The 20015-nt window shown below is 40.8% G+C and overlaps 2 protein-coding genes across 3 annotated transcripts in view; both read left to right on the top strand.

Moving 5' to 3' along the window:
- The first annotated feature begins 430 nt into the window (after positions 1-430).
- On the top strand, positions 431-8009 carry LOC101478550 (ephrin-B2a). Of its 2 annotated transcripts, none has more exons than XM_076883683.1 (5): positions 431-787; positions 1437-1720; positions 2899-2991; positions 6168-6275; positions 7176-8009. In XM_076883683.1, the coding sequence occupies exons 1-5, from the start codon at positions 636-638 to the stop codon at positions 7526-7528; spliced, it is 990 nt and encodes a 329-aa protein (XP_076739798.1). In that variant the 5' UTR covers positions 431-635; the 3' UTR covers positions 7529-8009. The 2 variants fall into 2 exon arrangements, with proteins under 2 accessions (XP_076739798.1, XP_004543379.1); XM_004543322.4 differs by having other exon boundaries at positions 6168-6284.
- Positions 8010-17828: 9819 nt separating this feature from the next.
- The window catches only part of gpc5a (glypican 5a), a 186241-nt gene continuing 184054 nt past the window's right edge, over positions 17829-20015 (top strand). Inside the window, exon 1 of the mRNA XM_076883675.1 lies at positions 17829-18267. Coding sequence (XP_076739790.1) covers positions 18117-18267 — 151 coding nt within the window. The 5' untranslated portion in view covers positions 17829-18116. The remainder of the gene's footprint in view (positions 18268-20015) is intronic.

The raw sequence follows: 20015 nt of genomic DNA, 5'->3' as shown, positions 1-20015 counted from the left end.
CTAACGCTACACACTAAACGCTACAGGTGACGTCCTTATAATATACAAATTAGTTCCAAACCGTTTTACAGCTGGTTTAGACCCTTAATATTTCCCAAACCCACTTTCGAGAAGAAGAAGAAGAAAAAACAGATAAAGATCTGTGGTTACTATGAAACTTCTAGCTTCTGAGAAAAGTAAGCGCAATAATTTCTGGATTTTTTATTATTATTATTTAATCGTCTGGAAAACAGCCAGACTTGGATTTCCCCCAAATGTGTTGAACACGCTTTTAAAAATGCGCTTGTTTTATGGCTCGTGCATGTAACGCAATGTACAGTATGTTAATGTGAAAAAAATAAATAAATAAAAATTCACCAATCGATGTGCCCACCAGCCCCGGCTTTCTCTTACGCACGAGCCCGTATGGGCGGACTGGTCAGCTGATGGCTTTAAACGCTGCACACTCTCTCTGTCCTCAATACACGGATCTCGTCACACGAATAATTTTCCAGCCAATTACGCACAATGTGGAACATTTCAAACAGCCGCAGGAGGAAAACTCGCAACTTGGTGGGATTTCATTCGGGAACGTGTCCTTTGCGCGCACCTGGAGCAACCGGAGACATGCAGGGACAGCAAATTGTAGCCGGTTTATGATACCGAGCCTCCGTGTAGCCAGTCTCCGATTTCTTCCTGGGATGGGGAGCAGCGCATGGAGCTGCGGTGCCCTGTTCCTGCTGGCCATCGTTTGCTCATGCCGTGCCATCACTCTGGAGTCTATCCACTGGAGCAGCTCCAATGCCAAGTAAGTGGAGGAATCAGTTTTGCGATCAATACAACTTTCTGCTGTGGACTGACAGAAATCTGCTCAGTGACATTTTCCAGAAGTGATTTATAATGACTGAGAAGTAACTGATAACACAGAAGCACCGAACACTGCCAGGCTCCAGCTCTTCTCCTGTGCCAATTGAAACTAAACAGAATGATTTGTATTAATTAATGACTTTTTATCTTCGCCATGTTATTAGCTGGTGATGAAACCAATGCATTTCTGCATGTGCTCTTCAGATATTTACATAACACAAAAAAATCCCCTGAAGCGATGGAATTGGGGAGCTTTAAAAAAATAGCTCCAGGGATTACTGTAGACTAATATTCTGTTGATCCAGTTCATGATTGATCACCTAATCTTTTTTCCTTTATGACTGCGCTGTTTGTTTTTGGTTTGTTCCTCAGTCTAAACAAGCAACTGGTCTGATGTGAACAAATGAAAACCTGCAAGATCTTGTCGAAACGCTCTTATCACTGAAGTTAAAATGTGGCCACTTTATTATCCATCAAGTTCAAGCTGAGAATTGCATAAAGTGAAGACGCTCCAGTCTCTGCCGGTTTAAGAGGATTTTTATGTTTTTTTTTTTTTTTTTAAAGTGTTGTGTTTCTCTCTTTTATCACAGGTTTACTCCAGGTCAGGGTCTCATTCTGTATCCACAGATAGGGGACAAGATGGACATTGTGTGCCCCAGGGCAGATGCTTCCTCTGGGGGAAAGGAGGAGTTCTACAGAGTCTTCCTGGTCTCGCGAAGTCAGCTGGAGAGCTGCACCATTGACCAGACTGACACGCCTCTGCTGAACTGCGACAAACCAAACCGTGATGTAAAGTTCACGTTCAAGTTTCAGGAATTCAGCCCCAACTTGTGGGGTCTGGAGTTCCTCAAGGGGAAGGACTATTACATAACCTGTGAGTGTTTTTTTGTGTCTGAAGCCATGGCTGCCAAACGTGTGGCACACGTTCTAATTAAACTCAGTATGATGGGGAAAAGCAGCTGGTTCCTACAGGTGGAACAGCCTTTAAATCCAGGCTAGAAGCTGATTCCTTTTTCCTTCCCCTGCCCTCTCTCCTTCTCTCTCTCTGGGTAAAGAGGACACCATCATCCTTGGCTCCCTCTCAATTTGTCAGTTTGCGTGAGAATCAAAGTAAAAAAAAAACAACCCCGCACACACACAAAAAAACGTGGCCTCGTTATTGGACTGCCGTCGGTTAAACCAGCATCTTAAGAGGCAAGTGATGCATGAGATAGAGAGCAAGTCTGACCATGTAGCCTCACCCACCTCGCCACGCTCTGACAGCACCCTTCGCTCTGGCAGGCCTGTGTGATTCCAAGGGCTTACATGCCCCAAATCACAGAAGGCTTTTACAGCATCAGGCAGATTTGATGGGAGCTTACATGGCAACGTGGCTTGTAGCCTGCGAGATGTTGTTATCTGACCTAAATGCTGCTAACAAGTATGTGTGTGAATGACAGGGGTGAGTGAGAGTTCCTGGTGTGTGTGTGTGTGTGTCTCATGCGAGTGTTGGTTATTGATTCAAAAGGATAGCTGCTAAAATATTCTCCATTCGTCTCATTTCCCGTGTTGCATTTTGAGATGCAATGCTTAGTCAGTTCACTGGTTAGTACATTCAGCAACATCACACTCAATTTCCAGTTTGCTGGCTTCACCTAACTGCAACTAATGCAACCATGCTGCAACAAATCCTCTCACTCTGTTCAGGTTTTCTTCAAGATGTTTTGGAGGTTAAGTATTTTGGGAGCAATTCAGCTTTTTTTTTGTTTTTGTTTTTTTAAAGAATATACACTAAAAAAATAAGTATCTTTTTGGTTCAGCCCTCACAGCATTTTCTGTAGCTTCTGTGGTGTTTTCACATGTGTGATTATCTGCTGTTTATAACATCACAGCTTGTGCTATGTGTGGCATTTTGTTGCATAAGTGATGCAACTTTTGGCAACTGACCCAACTTGTCTGCAAAGGAGTCGTCGCGTAATTATGCATTCCCTGATAATCGTTTATGATTTACACGAAACTTGGGGAAGGGAAGAAAAAAGTGTTTAATTTTTGCCTCCTCCCTGTGTTTATCAGCCACCTCCACGGGCTTCCTGCAGGGTCTGGATAACACTAATGGAGGGGTGTGCAGGACCAAATCCATGAAGCTGGTGCTGAGAGTCGGCCAGAGTAAGAGCTTTGCTTTCACGTGTCTGTGCCGGCGCATGTGTGGATGACATGAACACACACACAAACATATACATACACATGTAGTTATCTGACAGATAGAACCAGCTGTTTATTTCAGGTCATATTTAAAGCAATAATATCATCTCCAGACTTGAATTACTGAGTGGTCACATAATCCTGTGATCATCCATCAATTCTCTTGAAGAGAGATTTCTGTCATGAATTATTCCAAATCCTTAATTTAAGCCAGCACTAGCAGCTTAAAGCCGGTATTATCATGCATGTGATCATTTGAGACTGCCGTGGTATTTATTTTATTTATTTTTTGTCATATTAACATCACAATAACTGGTTTAATTTGAGGATGCATCATTCTTTAAAACACAACAGGCACACAGGTGTACGCTACCTGTCGACACACTATTTACCAATTTTCAAGCCATACTCTCTAAATGAAGAAACTAGTGTTTATAGTGTGCTTGTTTGCTTCTTTAACTCCACATAATCACAGAAACATGACAGCTGCTGTTTCTGTGTGTTTTTCCAGAAACTTTAAAAGCTAAATAAATGAAAGGCCTAAAAAATAAATATTATTTTTTTGACCTCTGAAATGTGAAGTGGTATCTACATAAATAATTCAGGAGCTTGAGTTGGAGATGAAAAAAAAAATAAAAAAAATCAGCATTTCGTGCATTTCTCCACTGATCATAACTGGAAATATGGGGCTGTTCTCCCGCTGTGTTTACTGGTGTAAACACATCTTTTTTTTTACAGCGACAGCAAATATTAATAAGTTCAATTTTTAGGTGTTATCGAGTTTTAATTTCTGCATATATTAAAAGTCACGACGAGTCGTTGGAAGCGTCAGATTTTGAGTTATACGTTGTGCTTTTTAAATTGAACGTTTAATCGTGTTGTCATATTTTTTACGTTCACAGTAAATGTGCTGGCAGGAAATTTGAACATCAGTGATGAATGAATGAGACACTGAAGTGAAGCTTTAATGACTGCTGTTCAAACTAAGCTAACTAACACTCAAATGTGCATGTAGTCCCAGTTAAGGTATAACATTTCATTTTTACTTTAGTATTTATTTTTATGTTTGAGCAAAGATCATAATATTTCTTTCCTGTATTTAGACGTTAAACTGTCACTTTTTTATGTTGGTATGTGGAAGCTTCTTTCTGCCACTTAATAAAAAATAAACTTTTAAAAAACTTCAACGTACCAACTCAAACATCTGAGAAAAACCTTGAAATTTCAAGTTACAGAGTTAAACTTTTGAGATGAGAACTAAAATGTTTGACTTTAGGATGTTCTTTTTTTTCCAAATGTTTTTTCCCCCAGTGGCAGAAACAAGCTTCCATACTTTTATGTTTGTTGTTAAACCCAGTTCATTTGAAGGCTTGCACATTATCCCATAAATTGCCAAATTTAAAATTAAGAACTACACTTTTTGAAGGCTGAGAAACCTGAGAGGTTATTGGTGAAAGACTAGTTTAGTTCCTTTTTAATAATATAAATTACTAATAAAGCAATGCAGATATTAAGAAAGAGTCCTTTATAAACCTTTTTCACACTATTTTAAGAAGAAAAAGTAGACAAATCCTTGTTGCTATTGACCATGATGAAAGGTTTGCTCTAAACACGGAGCCCTGAATAATGTGATGTGTAACAAAGAAAAATGTGTGCTTTGTAATCTGACAAAGGCAGTCCACATTCAAGGTTGCCTATCATTACTACCAATGGTGAAACGAAATGGATTTATTAAGTATTGCTCAGCCTGATATCTACTTCTGTTTTTTTCTTCCTCTTTAGTAGATGATCCACTTTATCTCCAGTCCATTAATGACTTCAGCATCTCTGAAGTTTATTTAATTAATGCTAAAAGTGTAATTTAATGTAAGATGTAACCAATGCAAACTGAGCTGTGTGATGGCGTTATCTCCTTTCCTTTCACAAAGAGTTGGTTCTGGGTAGGCTTAAAGACAAAACCAGGTGACTATGGCGATCATTCATGGGGAGTTTATGAGAAAACTAAGATAGAAAGATCTCATTGTTATGGTTTCCTGGGACGACACTGAAGTGTTTTAATTCTCTGAGTAATGAAGAGTAAATCAGGAGGAACCCTGATTGAAGTTTAAAGCAGAAGTAGGACTTTTTAACAGTGCTTTGTTTTTTAGAGGAAAGAAAGGTGTAGGTTCAGATCCGCTGTCTCTTGTTGCCTCTCGCAACTCTTAACAGCTGGGATTGGCTCCAGCGACCCTGACTTAGATAAGTGGAAGAGCGTGGAGCCAACATCCTAATAGTAACTTGTAAGGATGGCGGCCCCAATACATAAGTGGCTGAAACTTCTCAAAAGTATATTTAAGTACTTGATTGAATGGATTTAGTTACTTCTCACTGACAGAGAGTATCATAAAGGGAAATATAACCAATTAAAAACAAGACGGGGTTTCTTTTGATTACTTAATTGTTCTCATTTAATTCTATATTCTCAGACTTGATCACATTTCTAATGAACCACAGAGGAAAATCCGTAACTGTGAAACAGCTGGTCTTTTTCCAGAAAAGTCCCCCTGGAAAAACCAGAGGGAATTTTTTTTAAAATGGCTCCATCTGATAAATTAAGGGCAAACCTGTACCACCGACCCTTACAGTGTATTGATCTAGAGGCTCTGTAGCGTTGCTACTGTGGTTTGGGTCTCCCTCAGCACCTTTATCCTCCAAAAAAAGAGTTTTTGAAAAATCCTCCAGCAGAGTTTCACAGAAAAGCCAGAGCATTAAAGTTTTTCCGGCAACATCTTAGTAAGACACTTTAGGCTGTTTTTCTTCCTTTAATTTGTCACTCATATGTATATGTTATGTGTGAGTGGGTGGGGAAAAAAGGAGAACATGTTAGTGATGCTTTTCCTGTCAAGAAAAAAAAAAAGAAAATCGCAGCTGTGACACAAAACCCAGCTTTCTGTGGTCTGGCTGCGTTGAGAAAAAAACAAGTTTCGCTCTTTGTCTTGTGATTCAATTTTATCTGAATGACTGTTGATCCGAAATCAATAAACAAATAGAAAGAAATTAGCTCTTTATTTAGATTCTGAATGAACCAATAAATCTCATTACAGTAACCTGGAAGGTGTGAGGTTTGCAGCTTATATCAGTCTGTGTGGTTTTTATTCCAGACTCTTCAGATCCACCTTCAACACTTCAGGAGTCCCCCACCAGATTCCCACCTACACGACCAAAGTCCAAGGCCAAGGACGCCTCCATGAAAGAAGAGGATATAAAAAGTAAAGCTGGTATGAAGACAAACCAAAAATACAGCCTGGGGAATCATGTACAGCAGTATCATGGGCATTTCTAGCACACAGGAGCAGACTGTGCAAGCCTTACCTTTACCTGCCCTTTCAGTTACCTTCCTTTTGTGCATTAATGTTGAGTTTCCCACACATATCAAAAGAACCCAATAATGTTCACAGATTTTTAATTAACCATTAAGTCTGTTTGCAATTTCTACCCCAGGACTCTTGTGTTCGCTTCAGCCCTCATGGGACAAAACTCTTCTGTAGGGCAGCTTCAGCAACACTGCTGAACAAATTGCAGTTTATTGAATACATTTTTATGCTCTCAGTAGTAAATAACTAACAATAAAACAACATTAGAAAGTGATTATAGTCTTTTTAGCTCATAAAAAAGCAAAATGAAGGCAACATTTAAACTACATATTGGCTCTTGATTGAAATATTTGAGTTGATTTGTGTAATTTGTTGTCGCTAACAACGATCGGTAGAAACCAAACTCATCAACCCTTAGAAGACTGGATTTGAAATTGTCTGAGCAGCCTTTTTATTCTGCTCTGACCCACTTCGTGATCATCGTGTGACTCCGCAGACGGACAGAAGAATAAAACAATGCTGCAAACTGTTCATCACAATGACATTTCACTGAGTCCTCCAGTTTGCACTCAAACCTCAAGTGATCATGAGTCTGTCGTGTGCCAAAAAAAGGGCCTGTGTTTTCTAACAGGGTGACACTTAAGATGAAGCATATTCTCTTGTGTCCAGCTTCAGCTGAGATTTTTCACGCTAACATGTGCTGATCAGGCCGTGCCGGGGCATTAAGTGAGTGAAGTTGTTTTTAAACCTTTGTGTCGCTTGCCCCTTAAATTTTCTTTTTCTATCTTCTGACAGATGTGGGCTCGGAGACAGGACTCTTCACGTGGGTTGTCTCTGGCTGTGTGGTCCTGCTCGTGGTCATCATAGTTCTGTTGGCTGTGTTGTGGAGGCACCGTCACCGTCGCTGCGTCCCAGATGGGCAGCAGTCCGCCTCCGTGTCCCTCAACACTTTGGGCGTGCCGAAACGGGACAGCATCAGCAGCGACAACAACGGCTCGGACCGCAGCGACGTCGTCTTTCCTCTGCGGGCTTCCGACAGCATGATCTGCCGTCACTTTGAGCGCGTGAGCAGTGACTACGGGCCCCCTGTGTACATAGTTCAGGAGATAATGCCCCAGAGTCCCACCAACATCTACTACAAAGTCTAATGCTTGCTGCTCTGATGACACTTCTCTGCTGATATGAGGGTAATCATGAATCTCAGTTACTGAGGACAATCTGAGAGCTGTGCGCGGTCCAAAAAAAAAAAAATACAGATAAAGAGCGAGAGCTCCTCAGTGAAGTGACAAGACAATCAGACAGCAAACTGGGGTCTTAACATATCATTGGTAGTTGTATCCAGTTTGTTTTTTGTCAGATATGCTTGGAAATGGGGGAGGGATGTATTTATAAGAAATTCTTTATTACTGCCACCAACACGTGGCAGCTTTAGATGTACAGTAAATGTGTATTTAATATTAATTTATTGATGAATTGGTTTAAGGAAAAGTGGGGAAAAAGCTTAAAAACTGCACTGCAGAGCATTAAATTCATGAGCACTTTGAGGTTTTTCACAGCCGAGATGTGTTGACTTTGTTTGAACCGAAATGAAAGTCATGATTTTGTGGATTTTATTAAAATGAAAGTGTTTCAAGGGACTCCTCACCCAGTCTTTGTGATCTGTTTCTACTTAAGGATTCAATCACGTGTGAACATCAGTTTAAAGGGAAAAGGTGTTTAACTTACTTTTAGGACACCGTAAAATAAAGTAAGTGTCTTCAGTTTCCCAAAGGTGAAGTGTTGTAAATGAACAAAAGGGTGATGTATGTGGTTAGATACTAATATTACACAGTGAGTACAACAGCACTCCGATCTGTTAAATATAACCACTCAGTTATACTTCAAGTACTTTTATAGACTCCATCGCCTTAACAGAGCTTTTCTAGTCTTATTGATCACTCAGTGCTTTTACACTAAACTAAATTCACCCAATTCAACACTTACCGCTCTTTATTTATCAGACACACTCACGCTGATGAACATGCAAGCTGATCAAGCCACCCTTAGATTAGCAGACAGCTGTCTTTGCCCTACATCATGCTTTGATGCAAACAGTTGCTTTGGTAAAGTTAAGTTTAACCTTAAGCTGCTCTCTGAGTGGCTTTCAGGGGGAGGTGCTGGATGAATGAAATTAGGCTCTGAGCTTTTCTCGTCATTAAACCTCTAATGGTGCTCCTGGGAAACTGACTTTCACTCTGGGGTAAACACCATCATTTTTAAAAAACAAAACAAAACAAAACATGTTTTAAGGTTGAATAGACAAAAATGACATCATAGAAACTAGAGTTAGATGTAGTTTACTGGAAACTGAAGAGATGGCTGTAGAATTAACACTTAGAAACTTTAATGGTATGAGTAGGGCTCAAAAGAAAAAATAAAAAGAGCCTAAATGTTAAAGCCAAATGGGAAAACAAGCACCTAACACTTACTCTCTACCAGTTTCCCCTCAGGGTTAATAACAGGTCGGCAGTTTTGCGTAATATCCCCGAGCTACGAAATGATCTGTAACAAAAAGAAAACGTATTTATTAAAAAAAACCAAAACACTCAACATTCAATTGTGACTCTCGTCTCTCCCGTGGCACCGTGCGAAGCATCGATTTGTGAACATGTTTCATGCTCCTTCAGCCACATCATGCTGCACATTTTCAACCTGCCAACTTCCATGAGCTTCCCCTCCACCAGGGACACCGTTGTCTCTGAAAGCACGATGCCATGCTAGAGGCTCGAGCTAAAATTAAACAGGTTGTCTATCAGCGCTGTGCAGTACTGCAGATTTTAGTATCAATCTGATACCAAGTCAATACAGGGCTGGCATTTCTGATACTGATGCAGCTTATGCAGGGAGAGCTGCGTGCCATCACACCTTTCAGCCTTACATATATTTTGAAATGCTTTTTTTAAGACGTGGAATCTAAATGTGCCAGGCTACATGCTGAACTTAGAGGACAGAAACAAAGCATTGATCTTAATCCACGAGTATCAATCTAATACCAATACCAGCGTGAGTATCAACATTCACCATCTGCTTTTCTCTTCAGTAAAAAACAAACAAACAAATAAATACATATCATGCTTTTCATATAATGTGGGTTTTTTGATAAAATATGGAGTATTTTGTCAAAAGAAACCTCCTTACTGCACCACTTATATTTGGCTCGATACACACACTTTAATGAAGGCCTGCAGATGACAGGCGTGGACGGCCTCATTCTTTTCCTGCAGCAAAATTTTATTTCCCCTCCGGCAAGATGTGTATTTAAACTATCAGAGGGTGAATTAATAGAAAACGTGTCAAATATAACTTCATTATAACTTTCTATAATTGACTTCTTTAATAGACTCAGCGTGGTCTAAACCACTCGTACTTGATGGGGATATCATCCTGACTATCTGCCGGACTATAACGTTATAAGCCACGCTGCACTGGATCGCATCTGATTCATACCTCGGCTTGAACTACCTGATCCGGAGACTTAAAAACAGAAATAACACACTGCAGAGCGTGGCCGTCGTCTGTCCATGTGTCCCTTCACGGCCACCCCCCTCCTCGCATGAAGCGATGCTCGCTTTTTAGAGATGTTTTTGTCCTGTGTGAAGCTCCGCAGCTGAATGGGCCGTGGTTGGGCGAGGTGAGTTCAGCTGACCTCAGGGTCACGCCGAGACAATGGTGGTCAGGCTTCTATGGGAAGAACAAAAAACAGAGGCCCCTGTGCTTATGGCCCCTGTTGTGGGCGGGGCTTTGGCTCTGGTAGGCCATTTTGGAAAGAAGAGGCCTTAAAGTGTCCATGCATCAGAGGGGATGTTTGGATCTCGATACAGGCTTTAGTAGGACAAGTGGTGGCAGCGTGGTGCTGTAAGTTTCTATCGGTGAGGTCTCCTCTAAGAATTTATATTACACCAACACAGCCCCATTCCTTAATGCTTAAAGCATTTTTCCTATGCCTCTATCAAAAAATGATGATGTGTGATATGAAGAGTGTGCTGATGCCGTAATAAATCTTTAACTATTATTTGTGCAAAGAGTGCAGAGCTAGGAGCAGGGGTGGTGGTGGGGGTGGGTCGTTTAAGGAGAGTCGTAAGCTTTTATCTGACCCCATGGGACGATGTGAGGTCTACAACCTCCTTGTGTCCACCCACCCCCCACCTCACTTCCATATGCAGAGGAACTGGCTTTGTGTGGGGGGTTGGGGGTCATGACTGAGCGATCGCACTCCCACAGTGTGTCCCACCATGTGCTCAGAGAGGTGGAGAGGAGCAGCTATTCTGGTTTCAAATGTTTCCAGTTTACAGAGAGAATTAAAGCTCCAATGTAATACACAAACACACCGCCAGAAAAACTGGACTAAAACATGCACAACTTCCATTTTTTCTTCTCCAGTACAGCTCAAAGGCTCGAGCTTCATAGTGAATAGCTGGAATTTTCAAGTTATAATAATCTGGTGGGCATGAATTCATTCGTTTACTTTGGGATGCAAAATGAAGAGAAACTCCAGGGATAGGAAGTGGTTACAGTTTCCTCTTACAGTTAAGCAGCAAATCATGTCATTATGGTACAGTTTTTAATTTGCTAGTTCCCTCTGCTGGCCAGCTTTTATACTGTACTGCGCTCACATGCATGTGTGCAGTTCAAAAGGTTTTTTGAAGAAATGCTGGGAAAAAAAACAAACCCATGCTGCAGCAGCAGAATATACACCCTTCAAGCACAAGCACATGTGCCTTCAAGCACTTAAAAAGAAAAGAATAGTAAGAAACAAAGTGACAATGAGCTGCGATAAATCTTTAGCACTTTGCTCTGAAAGATGAAAATCATTTTAATTTGCTTCAAACTTTATAATTTTCTTTAGTCCCAGTGAGGCTAATGAGCCAAAAGGAGTGTCAAATTTGAAAGTTTTCAAAGCTGACTGGCTTTGTTACTTGTTTCTATGTTGATTGAGCTTCTTTGTATAAGGAGTTCTTTGTCATTTATTTAACTGCATTTGCATGTTTACTTTATGAACAAAAGCCTCATTTGAATGTTAAAGCTGCAGCGGTAGAAGAAGGTGTGAAAAGGTTTACTGTTTCAGTAAATATACCAGTAAACACAGCGATGGATTAGCTTACCTCTGGGACTGCTAATAAATTATTTAAATTTGAAAGGTGACAACATAGTTTGCACTTTGTTTTATATATTTTTTTAAAATTAAAAATAGCTTATGTGGAGTTAAAAAACAGCTTTTTCTGCAGTAGTAGCTTTAGAGTTTCAGTTGAAAATAAACACATTCCTCTCGAGTCAAAAGAAAATTACCACCATCAAATAAAAGGTACAATTATATTTAAGATTTAGTTTCATGCATGTACAAATTTAATCAATTAAAATGACAAAACATCAGGTTTTGGAAGCTCATCCACTTCACATAAATTTCTCTGGTGCACAGGCTATACAGAAAGCGTTTGAGCAATTCTATAAATTCACAAATTTAAACGAAACGGCTGTTAAAGTCCTTAGAAAGCTTTAAACTGCCTGCAGAAAACATGCTGAGTAAAGGCCATGAATCATTCTTATTTTTTATTTCTGTATATATTTTTTTTATGTAGCACCAGACCTTCCTGATGTGGTTTGGTGCCTTTGGCTGTAAAGTCTCTTAATTATCTTTGAAATCTGAGAAGAAAGCGAGGCCTGGGTGCAACATATTCCGAGCTCTCTATGAGCAATAAAATTTTATGAATCTTTGCAACTTCATTTTTTTTTAAAGTAGCTAAAATTTTGCTTTGAACTATAATAGAATAGAAAAGGAACACAAACATCAGTGGGTCTTTTTGTTTTTTCCACAGCAGATATTTATTCTAGAGAAGCACAGGTGCTGCTGATAACATTAACAAAGGCTGTGCTCCATTCAAATGCAAAAGTTCTTAACTTCATTCCTGCTTTACACCTGTGCATCTCCTGCTGTGACAGTCACAGAGTCAGCTGTCAAACAGCCACACTGTCTTAGTTAGATATGCAAACTTCACACAGCTTTCATCTTATGTCTAACTTGCAGTCTGATTAACCAATAACTGCACCAAAAGCTTATTTTACTTGTTAAAAACTGTGTTTACAATTTCCAACACATAAAAACTATTTTTTTCCTTTTCTAACCCAACTTAAATAAATGTACAAGCCTTTTCTGATTATTTCAATAATGTTTTATGTTCTGTTATTTAAACATTTTAATTACATAAATAAATTACTTACATAAAAAACAAGCAATAAATAAATATTTCTTCCTATTGTTGGAGTGAAAAATAACTTTTAGCTTTTATGATGACTTTGTTTATATATTTTTGTTGGTTGTTTGTTGTTGTTAGTTTACATTGGATACTGGCCAAATTACTGAAAATATATAAAGAATTATAACTTGCCAAGTTAATTAATTATCACCAAATCTGTAAGCTTTGTAAACATATTTTCGATTTTATTCGGAAAATAGTAAAAAAAATGTATGTATTAGTGGTAGTGATAGAATAATTTTTTGTTACACATGTGGTTGAAAGTCGGTGTATGTTAAAAATAATAACCTGCAGGCTAATCTTAATGAGTTGTGAATCAGCAACAGGTTAATTAGTTTTGTTTTTCTGCTGTTTTTTGCACGTGACTAAATTCAATCAGCACGAATTACTTTTGCTATCCAGCTCCGTTATCTTTGCTCAAATGAGTCCAGGGTGGAAGATTATAGGTGTTTTGGTTATAAATGTGAAACTCGAACGTCCACAGAGAAGCTGTTTTTCCGCTATGCGTGCATTTAATTTTCAATAAATAGGTGCTGAAAGCCGCTGTGATCGCCGACTGTTTCCCTCTTCTTCCTCTGGAGAGGTGGAGGCTGTTTGGTTGGAGATATGGGTCGGAAGTACCGTAGTTTATGTATGCTAATAGGGGAGTTGGGGGTTGTAGCTAGATATTTACGTTCAGTGGGAGACGCCCTTCATTCACCCACATGGTTACCAACGGGTCGTCTTCGCGCCACTTTCCTAAGCTCGCTATCATTTTTAAGCAGTGTAACTGGGCTATAAATTGACCCGCAATCGGCTCGGATTTCACTTCACGTCTCGTTGTGTCCGCCGTTTGAAAAGTTTGCGGGATAGTTGTGTATTTATTCGTCTCTTTTGTCGGTGAGAGACTACACGGCAGCCCAAGCAAGTGAGCGAAGATGGTGGATTTCGGCTGGTGAGTGTCTACCGAGCGCATGTTTATCGGCAAGGAAGTCGGATTTAGGGTTATTTTTTAAAATCTCGATTTTGGTAAATGAAACTCTAAGCTGTGCGCATTACGCTTATTTTTACGCGTCTTTTGTTATCGTGCTGGCGGCGAGATCCAAACATTAACGCGTAAATGAAAATATTGGCCATGAAAACAGTGTAACGTGAGGCGCATGGCATCCTCGGCTCCACCATTGAGGGAATGAGGGAGATTTGAAAAGCTGTACGGAGCTCTCCCCGCTGCGTTTTAGCAACTAGTTGGGGAAAAATACCAGGTCTCCTGTTAATAAACGATGAGTTTATATCGACACACTGATTCAACGTGTGAAAAGTTAGTTTTTAAATCTGGACAATTGGCTGCTCGCTCTCGAGTGCAGTGGTGTGTGAGTTAAAGTGCCCCCCAGAACAAAGCAGCAGCACATGGGGCAGTTCTAGGCCGCGCGATTTAGCTTGGCTAGCCTAGCCTAGCCCCACTAATGTAAGAGTTGTAAGGGTTAAGCTCCAAACATAACACTATCAGGGCGGGTTTATTGAGAAAGATGTGGGGGTAAAATTGCGGAATTCAGAGGGGCAGATGTGCCATAGGTGCAATTTCTTTTACTTGAGCGTGTGCTCATTTGTTGTTAGCTAATGGCTAACCAGCGTCCTTAAACTCAATTTCAGTTTAATTAGCTTTCGAAACTGACTTCAGGAGAAAAACAAGCCAATTAAAAGCAAACTAGTTTTACTGGAACCCCCACGAATGCACCTGCACCGTTACGCTAGCCCTTGGTGTGAGGGCAGTTATAAAAACGTAGCGTGGTTTTGCCCCCCCATGTTTTCGGGAAGCTAACACCAGCTCGCAGCAGCTAAGCTACCTGCTCAAACGGCTGCTGCCTGCTGCTAGCCTCGGCTCCTAACACGGACGATAGCCTTGTTTTCTAGGACGTCCGAAATCGCGAGCCGTGGCTTTCTCCACGTGGAAAAAAGCAACACACTGCTACCTCTTCTAATGTGTGCTACGACATTTGCCTTTTGCGTGCTTGTTTTTCGAGTCGTTTATGCTAAGATTGGCGCACTTCGAGGCGCCATGTTAAAGAAGGTGGGGGAGGGGTGAACAACAGTGCTCGATGCGCAGGCGCTCCCGTGTCGCAGCGAACGCGGGCCGCAGGTTGTGCTGCTCATTCATGTTTTCGCTGACCTCGTGCTGCTCTAATAAGTCCCAGCTCCTCGTGCCACAACAAAAATCTCGTGCAAGAACTGTTAAACAGGGGCGCTGATGCGCTATTTCGATGTCTGGAAGACCGAATTGTCGTTAATTAAGTAAAAGTCACTTACACGTGGAACTTGTTGCAATGCGTTGATTTCCCCTAATGCGCTTTCTTATGTTTTCAGATTAACCGACCTTCCCCGGAGGTGCAGGACTCCCCCTAATCAAAGTTGCCTCGTGGAGCAGCATGGCTGGCCTTCCATGTGATGCTGTAATGGTCTGTGTATTGCCAAAGTGCTTACAGTGCAGGTAGTACTATGGAATACCTACTGCAGTGGAGGCACTTACAGCAATACCCTGACACTGATGTGCACAGTCTTCTGATATTTCATGTCCTTTTTTTTTTTTTTTTTTTTTTCTTTTTCTTTGAAGTACTGTCTTTGTGCTAAGGTGCATCTAGTGCAGATAGTGAAATAGACTAGCACCTACTGCCCTAAGTGCTCCTTCTGGCATAAGGGGCTGTGATAAGCGCCACCAGACTTTTTTTTTTTTTTTTTTTTGAACTTCTAATTGGGCTCAAATATCTCGCAGTTCTCTGCTAGTTTTGCATAGTTGCACTACAAGAATATATGAGTTGTGCAAATCTATGCAAAACTGATGGTGGCCTGCTTGCTCTCCACCTGTTTAGATTTGCTTTTGTTTAAAATTTTGGTGTCACATCAGCCTGATTAAATTAAACTATGACAGTTTAAAAAACAAACAAAACACCAAATGGGAGTGTCTGCCAGTAATCGTCCAATGAACTCAGTTTCAGCAGTACTAAAGTGCTTATAGTGCAGGTAGTGTTTTGCACAATCTACTGCAATGTAAGCACTTGAAGTACTTCTAACTGCATCTTTCTGTGGAATGGCCGAAGGTGGATTTCTGTTGATCGTCGCGTGGTCAGTTTTGCTGGTTTGCATTCAGCTTTAATGGTGTTTGCTGTGCAAATCCATGCAAAACTGACTGAGTTGATGAGCTATATTCTGCTAAGTGGGACTGGCAGACTTCATCAGAGGTTCTTTAGGTTTTATTGCATGTGATCGGAGACTCTAAGACATCCCTTTCTGTGTAGGTGGGGATCGGTAGCAATGCTGTGTTCCTCCAGGTATTGCACTTGTCCCGGCCTGTGTGGAAACGAGGAAATGGAACGGACCTGAATCTTAACTGGATATGTTGGTGTTTCATCAATTTGTTAACAGTGTTAGCTTTAAAATTTTCAGGTGGTTACTGTAACACCTCTTGAAAGATTAAATTTCTATTGCACATTCCTCTGACTCTGTGCTAATCTCTGAGTTGGCAGTTAAAGGTTTAAACACTGCAAAGTTGATGGATTTTGGCTAGACTTGTAACTATTTTGGAGCTTTAAATCGTGACGTGTCACATTTTGTCACTTCGTGGCTTTCAAAACCTTATCGTAGTCTTTGGACTACCTTTTGGCATTACTCGTGTTGCTGTAGCATGTGATCAAAAAGTCCCCTGCAAGCCAGAAACCTTTGTTACAAGTGGCTGTGCTCTGTAGTTGAAAACAGACATGTTTTAATTTTACATATTAAGGCTCTCCCTGTGCACACAAAACTAAAGACCTGCATTTATAGTGCAGGCACAGTCACATGAAGGTGGCCATTCACTAGATAAATCAACATGGGGTTTCTCAATCTGCGTCTGAGCGAGTTCATATGAAAGAGGGGACATTGGTGACTTCTGACCAATCACAAACATGGATAAGTTGACACTGATTACACAGTGCAAAGTATTACGGGAGCAGTGGACAAGGGGGGGGAAGCAACCGTGTGTGTGTGTGTGTGCGTGCTTTGCTCAGTTTGGAAAAAGGTCTGCTCTGGGGGAAAATGGTTCAACCTATTTGAACTCACAAAGGAAAGCCTGCAAGATAAATGCTGACTGTAGGTAAAGAGTATCTGTCATTCAGAAACTGGAGAATCTGGTGGATTACCATACATGTTCTGTTTGCAGCCCTGTTGGTGTTTAAGGGGGTGAAAGGCTTGAATATAAAGCCTGAATTGGACTGCTCTGATATAAACGTTTACAAGCACATTTTATTCTCAGGTCTAAGAATCAGGCTTTAGTAATGACGTTCAGTAATGCAGAAATGCAAAGACTTGAGCGCACTGAGGGCCATTTTTTTTTTTTTTTTTTTTTTTTTTTAGGCAACTGGTGGGAATTTCATACTTTAAACATAATCTGGCCTGGTAAATGGCCTGTATTTATATAGCGCTTTTCTAGTCCCTAAGGACCCCAAAGCGCTTTACATATCCAGTCATTCACCCATTCACACACACATTCACACACTGGTGATGGCAAGCTACATTGTAGCCACAGCCACCCTGGGGCGCACTGACACACTGATAATCTGTACTAGGGTTAGCTCTGCAGCACAAGGTACCATGGCGATCAACTGCTTTTTTTTTTCTTTTTCTTTTTGAAACACTGCATACCTGGGCTTAAAGTTAGACGCCATAGATTATAATCTCATGAAGTTGAAACAAATCCTAAACATCATGCAAAATTGTGAATGAATGAAGTAAATGAATGGGGGACAGGCACACCAGTTTACATTAAAGTCAGCACACAAACGGGCTTTTAAATATTTATCTTTTCACAATTAAACCACAGGCGTACGCGTCATTAAAACCACAACTTCGTACTTTTTTAGTTTATCGAGCCTGGCGATTGTAAAGAAGCTCATGTCCTACAGAATAGGAGCCATTCTGACTTCATTGAGGACGTAATAAATAAAAAGTCTGAAAATCTATAGTTCATCTAATTTTAATCCTAAAATATTAAAATTAGTTTGACATCCTTCCAAGTTTTGGAGAGGAGAAGGCTTTAAAGACGGATCAATGCTGAGCTCTGCCCACTAGATGGCGCTGCCTGGTAGCGCTTGTGACGCGGATTCAACCGCTGGGTGCAGGTAACATTATGGTACCGCCTCTGCTCTCGGTCCAGCCAACTTGGCCAACATGCCTCTTTGAAAGCGTCAAGTCACACGGCTGTAACTTTGTCTCTGCGTGTGGATTTAAAGGGTAATCCGCAGCGTTTCCCCGACGGAAACAAACCCGACACGTGCCCACGCTCAACCCTGAGATGTGGACTCACCTGATAACCGACGCGCTCTAGCTTGAAGAGAAATATCAACTTCCAAAAATACTTTTTTAAGTATTTATTTATTTATTTTTTACATTATTTATTTTTTTAAATTTCCTGTGATCATTCACCCAGGATTTTATACAAATGGATGCGCTGTGGGTCCGCTGTGTTTTCCTCCTGGCATGTTGCTGTGCATCAGGACTCGGCAGCGCAAACAAATGCGACGAAGTGCGCAAAGTTTTCCAACTCAGACAAATCGGACCAAGTCACTTATTGCCTTCAAATCCAAGACCAGGTACGTTGAGAGGTTTCCTTCCAGATGAAATCTCACAAAACATAGACAGTAATGCAAATGACTATGTCCTCATTTACATCTTCACGTCACCCAATCAGCACAAGAAACACTGATTGGAAGGAAATGAAGACCCGCGTACAGAAATCATTAACTGCTGTGTAGCTGCTTTAACCTGTCATTTTCCGTCTTTGCTGTGACAAAACGTGCATTTTAAATACATTTTCATGTGTGTGTGTGTGTGTGTGTGTGTGTGCGGTTATGGTCATGACAGAAGAGGACTCACATGTGGCTTTGTGACCTTTAGATCAAGATATATAAGATTCAGACAAAATCCACTCATTCATCTGTTAGTGTCATATTTTGAAAGTGTTACTCAGCATAAATAAATTTGGAAATGCCTCTAATTATTATTATTATTATTATTATTATTATTATTTAAAAAAAAGCAGACATACCAGTGCAAATGAAGCATAAATCAGGCAGCTTCAGCTACACTAAACCAGTAGCTGAAGCTGCTGAGATTACTAGTGGGCCATGATGAAAAGCTTTCTTTCGGGTGTTTACAGCAGATAAGTGGCTTGGAGAGATAAACAGGAATTATTGTGAGTAAAGTTAGGCAAACTAGGACTCACTTAACTTTCTGAACGCCACCCATGGTAATTCGGCTCAAGACGGGGGGAATTATGGGTGTGGGTATTTCATGTAGGCTGTCATTGACTGGATGGCTGCCGCCTCCTGCTCCTGGTCTTCTCTGACCTCTTCCTGGAAAAGTAAATCTTAATGGTGTTGACTGCCATCCTGCCACAAACTGCTCCCTATAAACTTCGTCACCCCATCTCCCTGCTGCAGTGAGGAAAAATGATTCAAATGACTGAAAAACCCTCAAATGCCTCATAAACCTCTAAATAACCCTTATGTTATCATCATCACTCCTGCCCCTCAAACCAGCCTGTGTGGCTGTGTGGATTTAGGGTTTGCTGCAAACTTAACTTTAAGCATTCTAAACTCTTAATTCAGTGGCTCCTAACCCTGTGAAAACATTTGCCACTCTTTAAAACTCACACTTTTCTAACAACCTCAGGGCTTAAAGTGCATCATGACAGTGGGAAGATGTAAATCGTTCCCTTGATGGATTCAGATTATTGTCCTGACATACATCGGTGAGTGTAATGAGAGATAGTGAGAGGTAAAGTTTTTTTTTCTTTTTCTGTAATTGAACTGAGGTTTGTGGAAAAATAGCCCCTAGAAATTCCAGGAATCTAAGATACAGAGCTGTTTCCATGTTTGACAGTGCCTGCCTGATAAGAAGTGCCAGTTCGGGTCAAAACGCAGCAAGTCAAATGCTGTTGACTGCAGTGATGGAAGTGGAAATAGTTCCGGAAAGCATTTAGGTTAAAAAAGCAGGACCTGGGGCACTTTCATGTCGTCTTATCAGGAAGACTTTGAATTCCTCCACGTGTGCCATCGCCTGCTCTGCTCTCCTCCCCTCACTCTTGAAGCTCGCAGCGCACTGATAGTGTCTCTGGCAACAGCTCAGCACACTCTGCCTAGGCATGTCGGGAAGGCTGTTGCAGAGTTTTAGGGCTCTATGAGGATGTTTTGATTGTCCCTTATGTGGGAAGACTGCTAGTGTTTTGCAGCAGTGGCATATTCAAGACATCAGTTGAGTGAGACGATAACGCTTTGACGCAGATCTTACCTCCGGATCTCGTTGTTTTGGGTTTCTTGCTTCAGCAAAGCATTTATCA

This window comes from Maylandia zebra, linkage group LG1 (assembly GCF_041146795.1).
Source record: "Maylandia zebra isolate NMK-2024a linkage group LG1, Mzebra_GT3a, whole genome shotgun sequence".
NCBI classification, from domain to species: Eukaryota; Metazoa; Chordata; class Actinopteri; order Cichliformes; family Cichlidae; genus Maylandia; species Maylandia zebra.
The sequence above is the reverse complement of the archived record's forward strand: the minus strand, read 5'-3'. Positions and strand labels throughout refer to the sequence as shown.

Bases quoted from the DNA above. Each gene is read 5' to 3' on its own strand.
- LOC101478550 (XM_004543322.4), top strand. From the start codon at position 636: ATGATACCGAGCCTCCGTGTAGCCAGTCTCCGATTTCTTCCTGGGATG. The intron at 788-1,436 runs GTAAGTGGAGGA...CTTTTATCACAG, and splicing joins TGGAGCAGCTCCAATGCCAA to GTTTACTCCAGGTCAGGGTC. The intron at 6,285-7,175 runs GTATGAAGACAA...ATCTTCTGACAG, and splicing joins GGATATAAAAAGTAAAGCTG to ATGTGGGCTCGGAGACAGGA.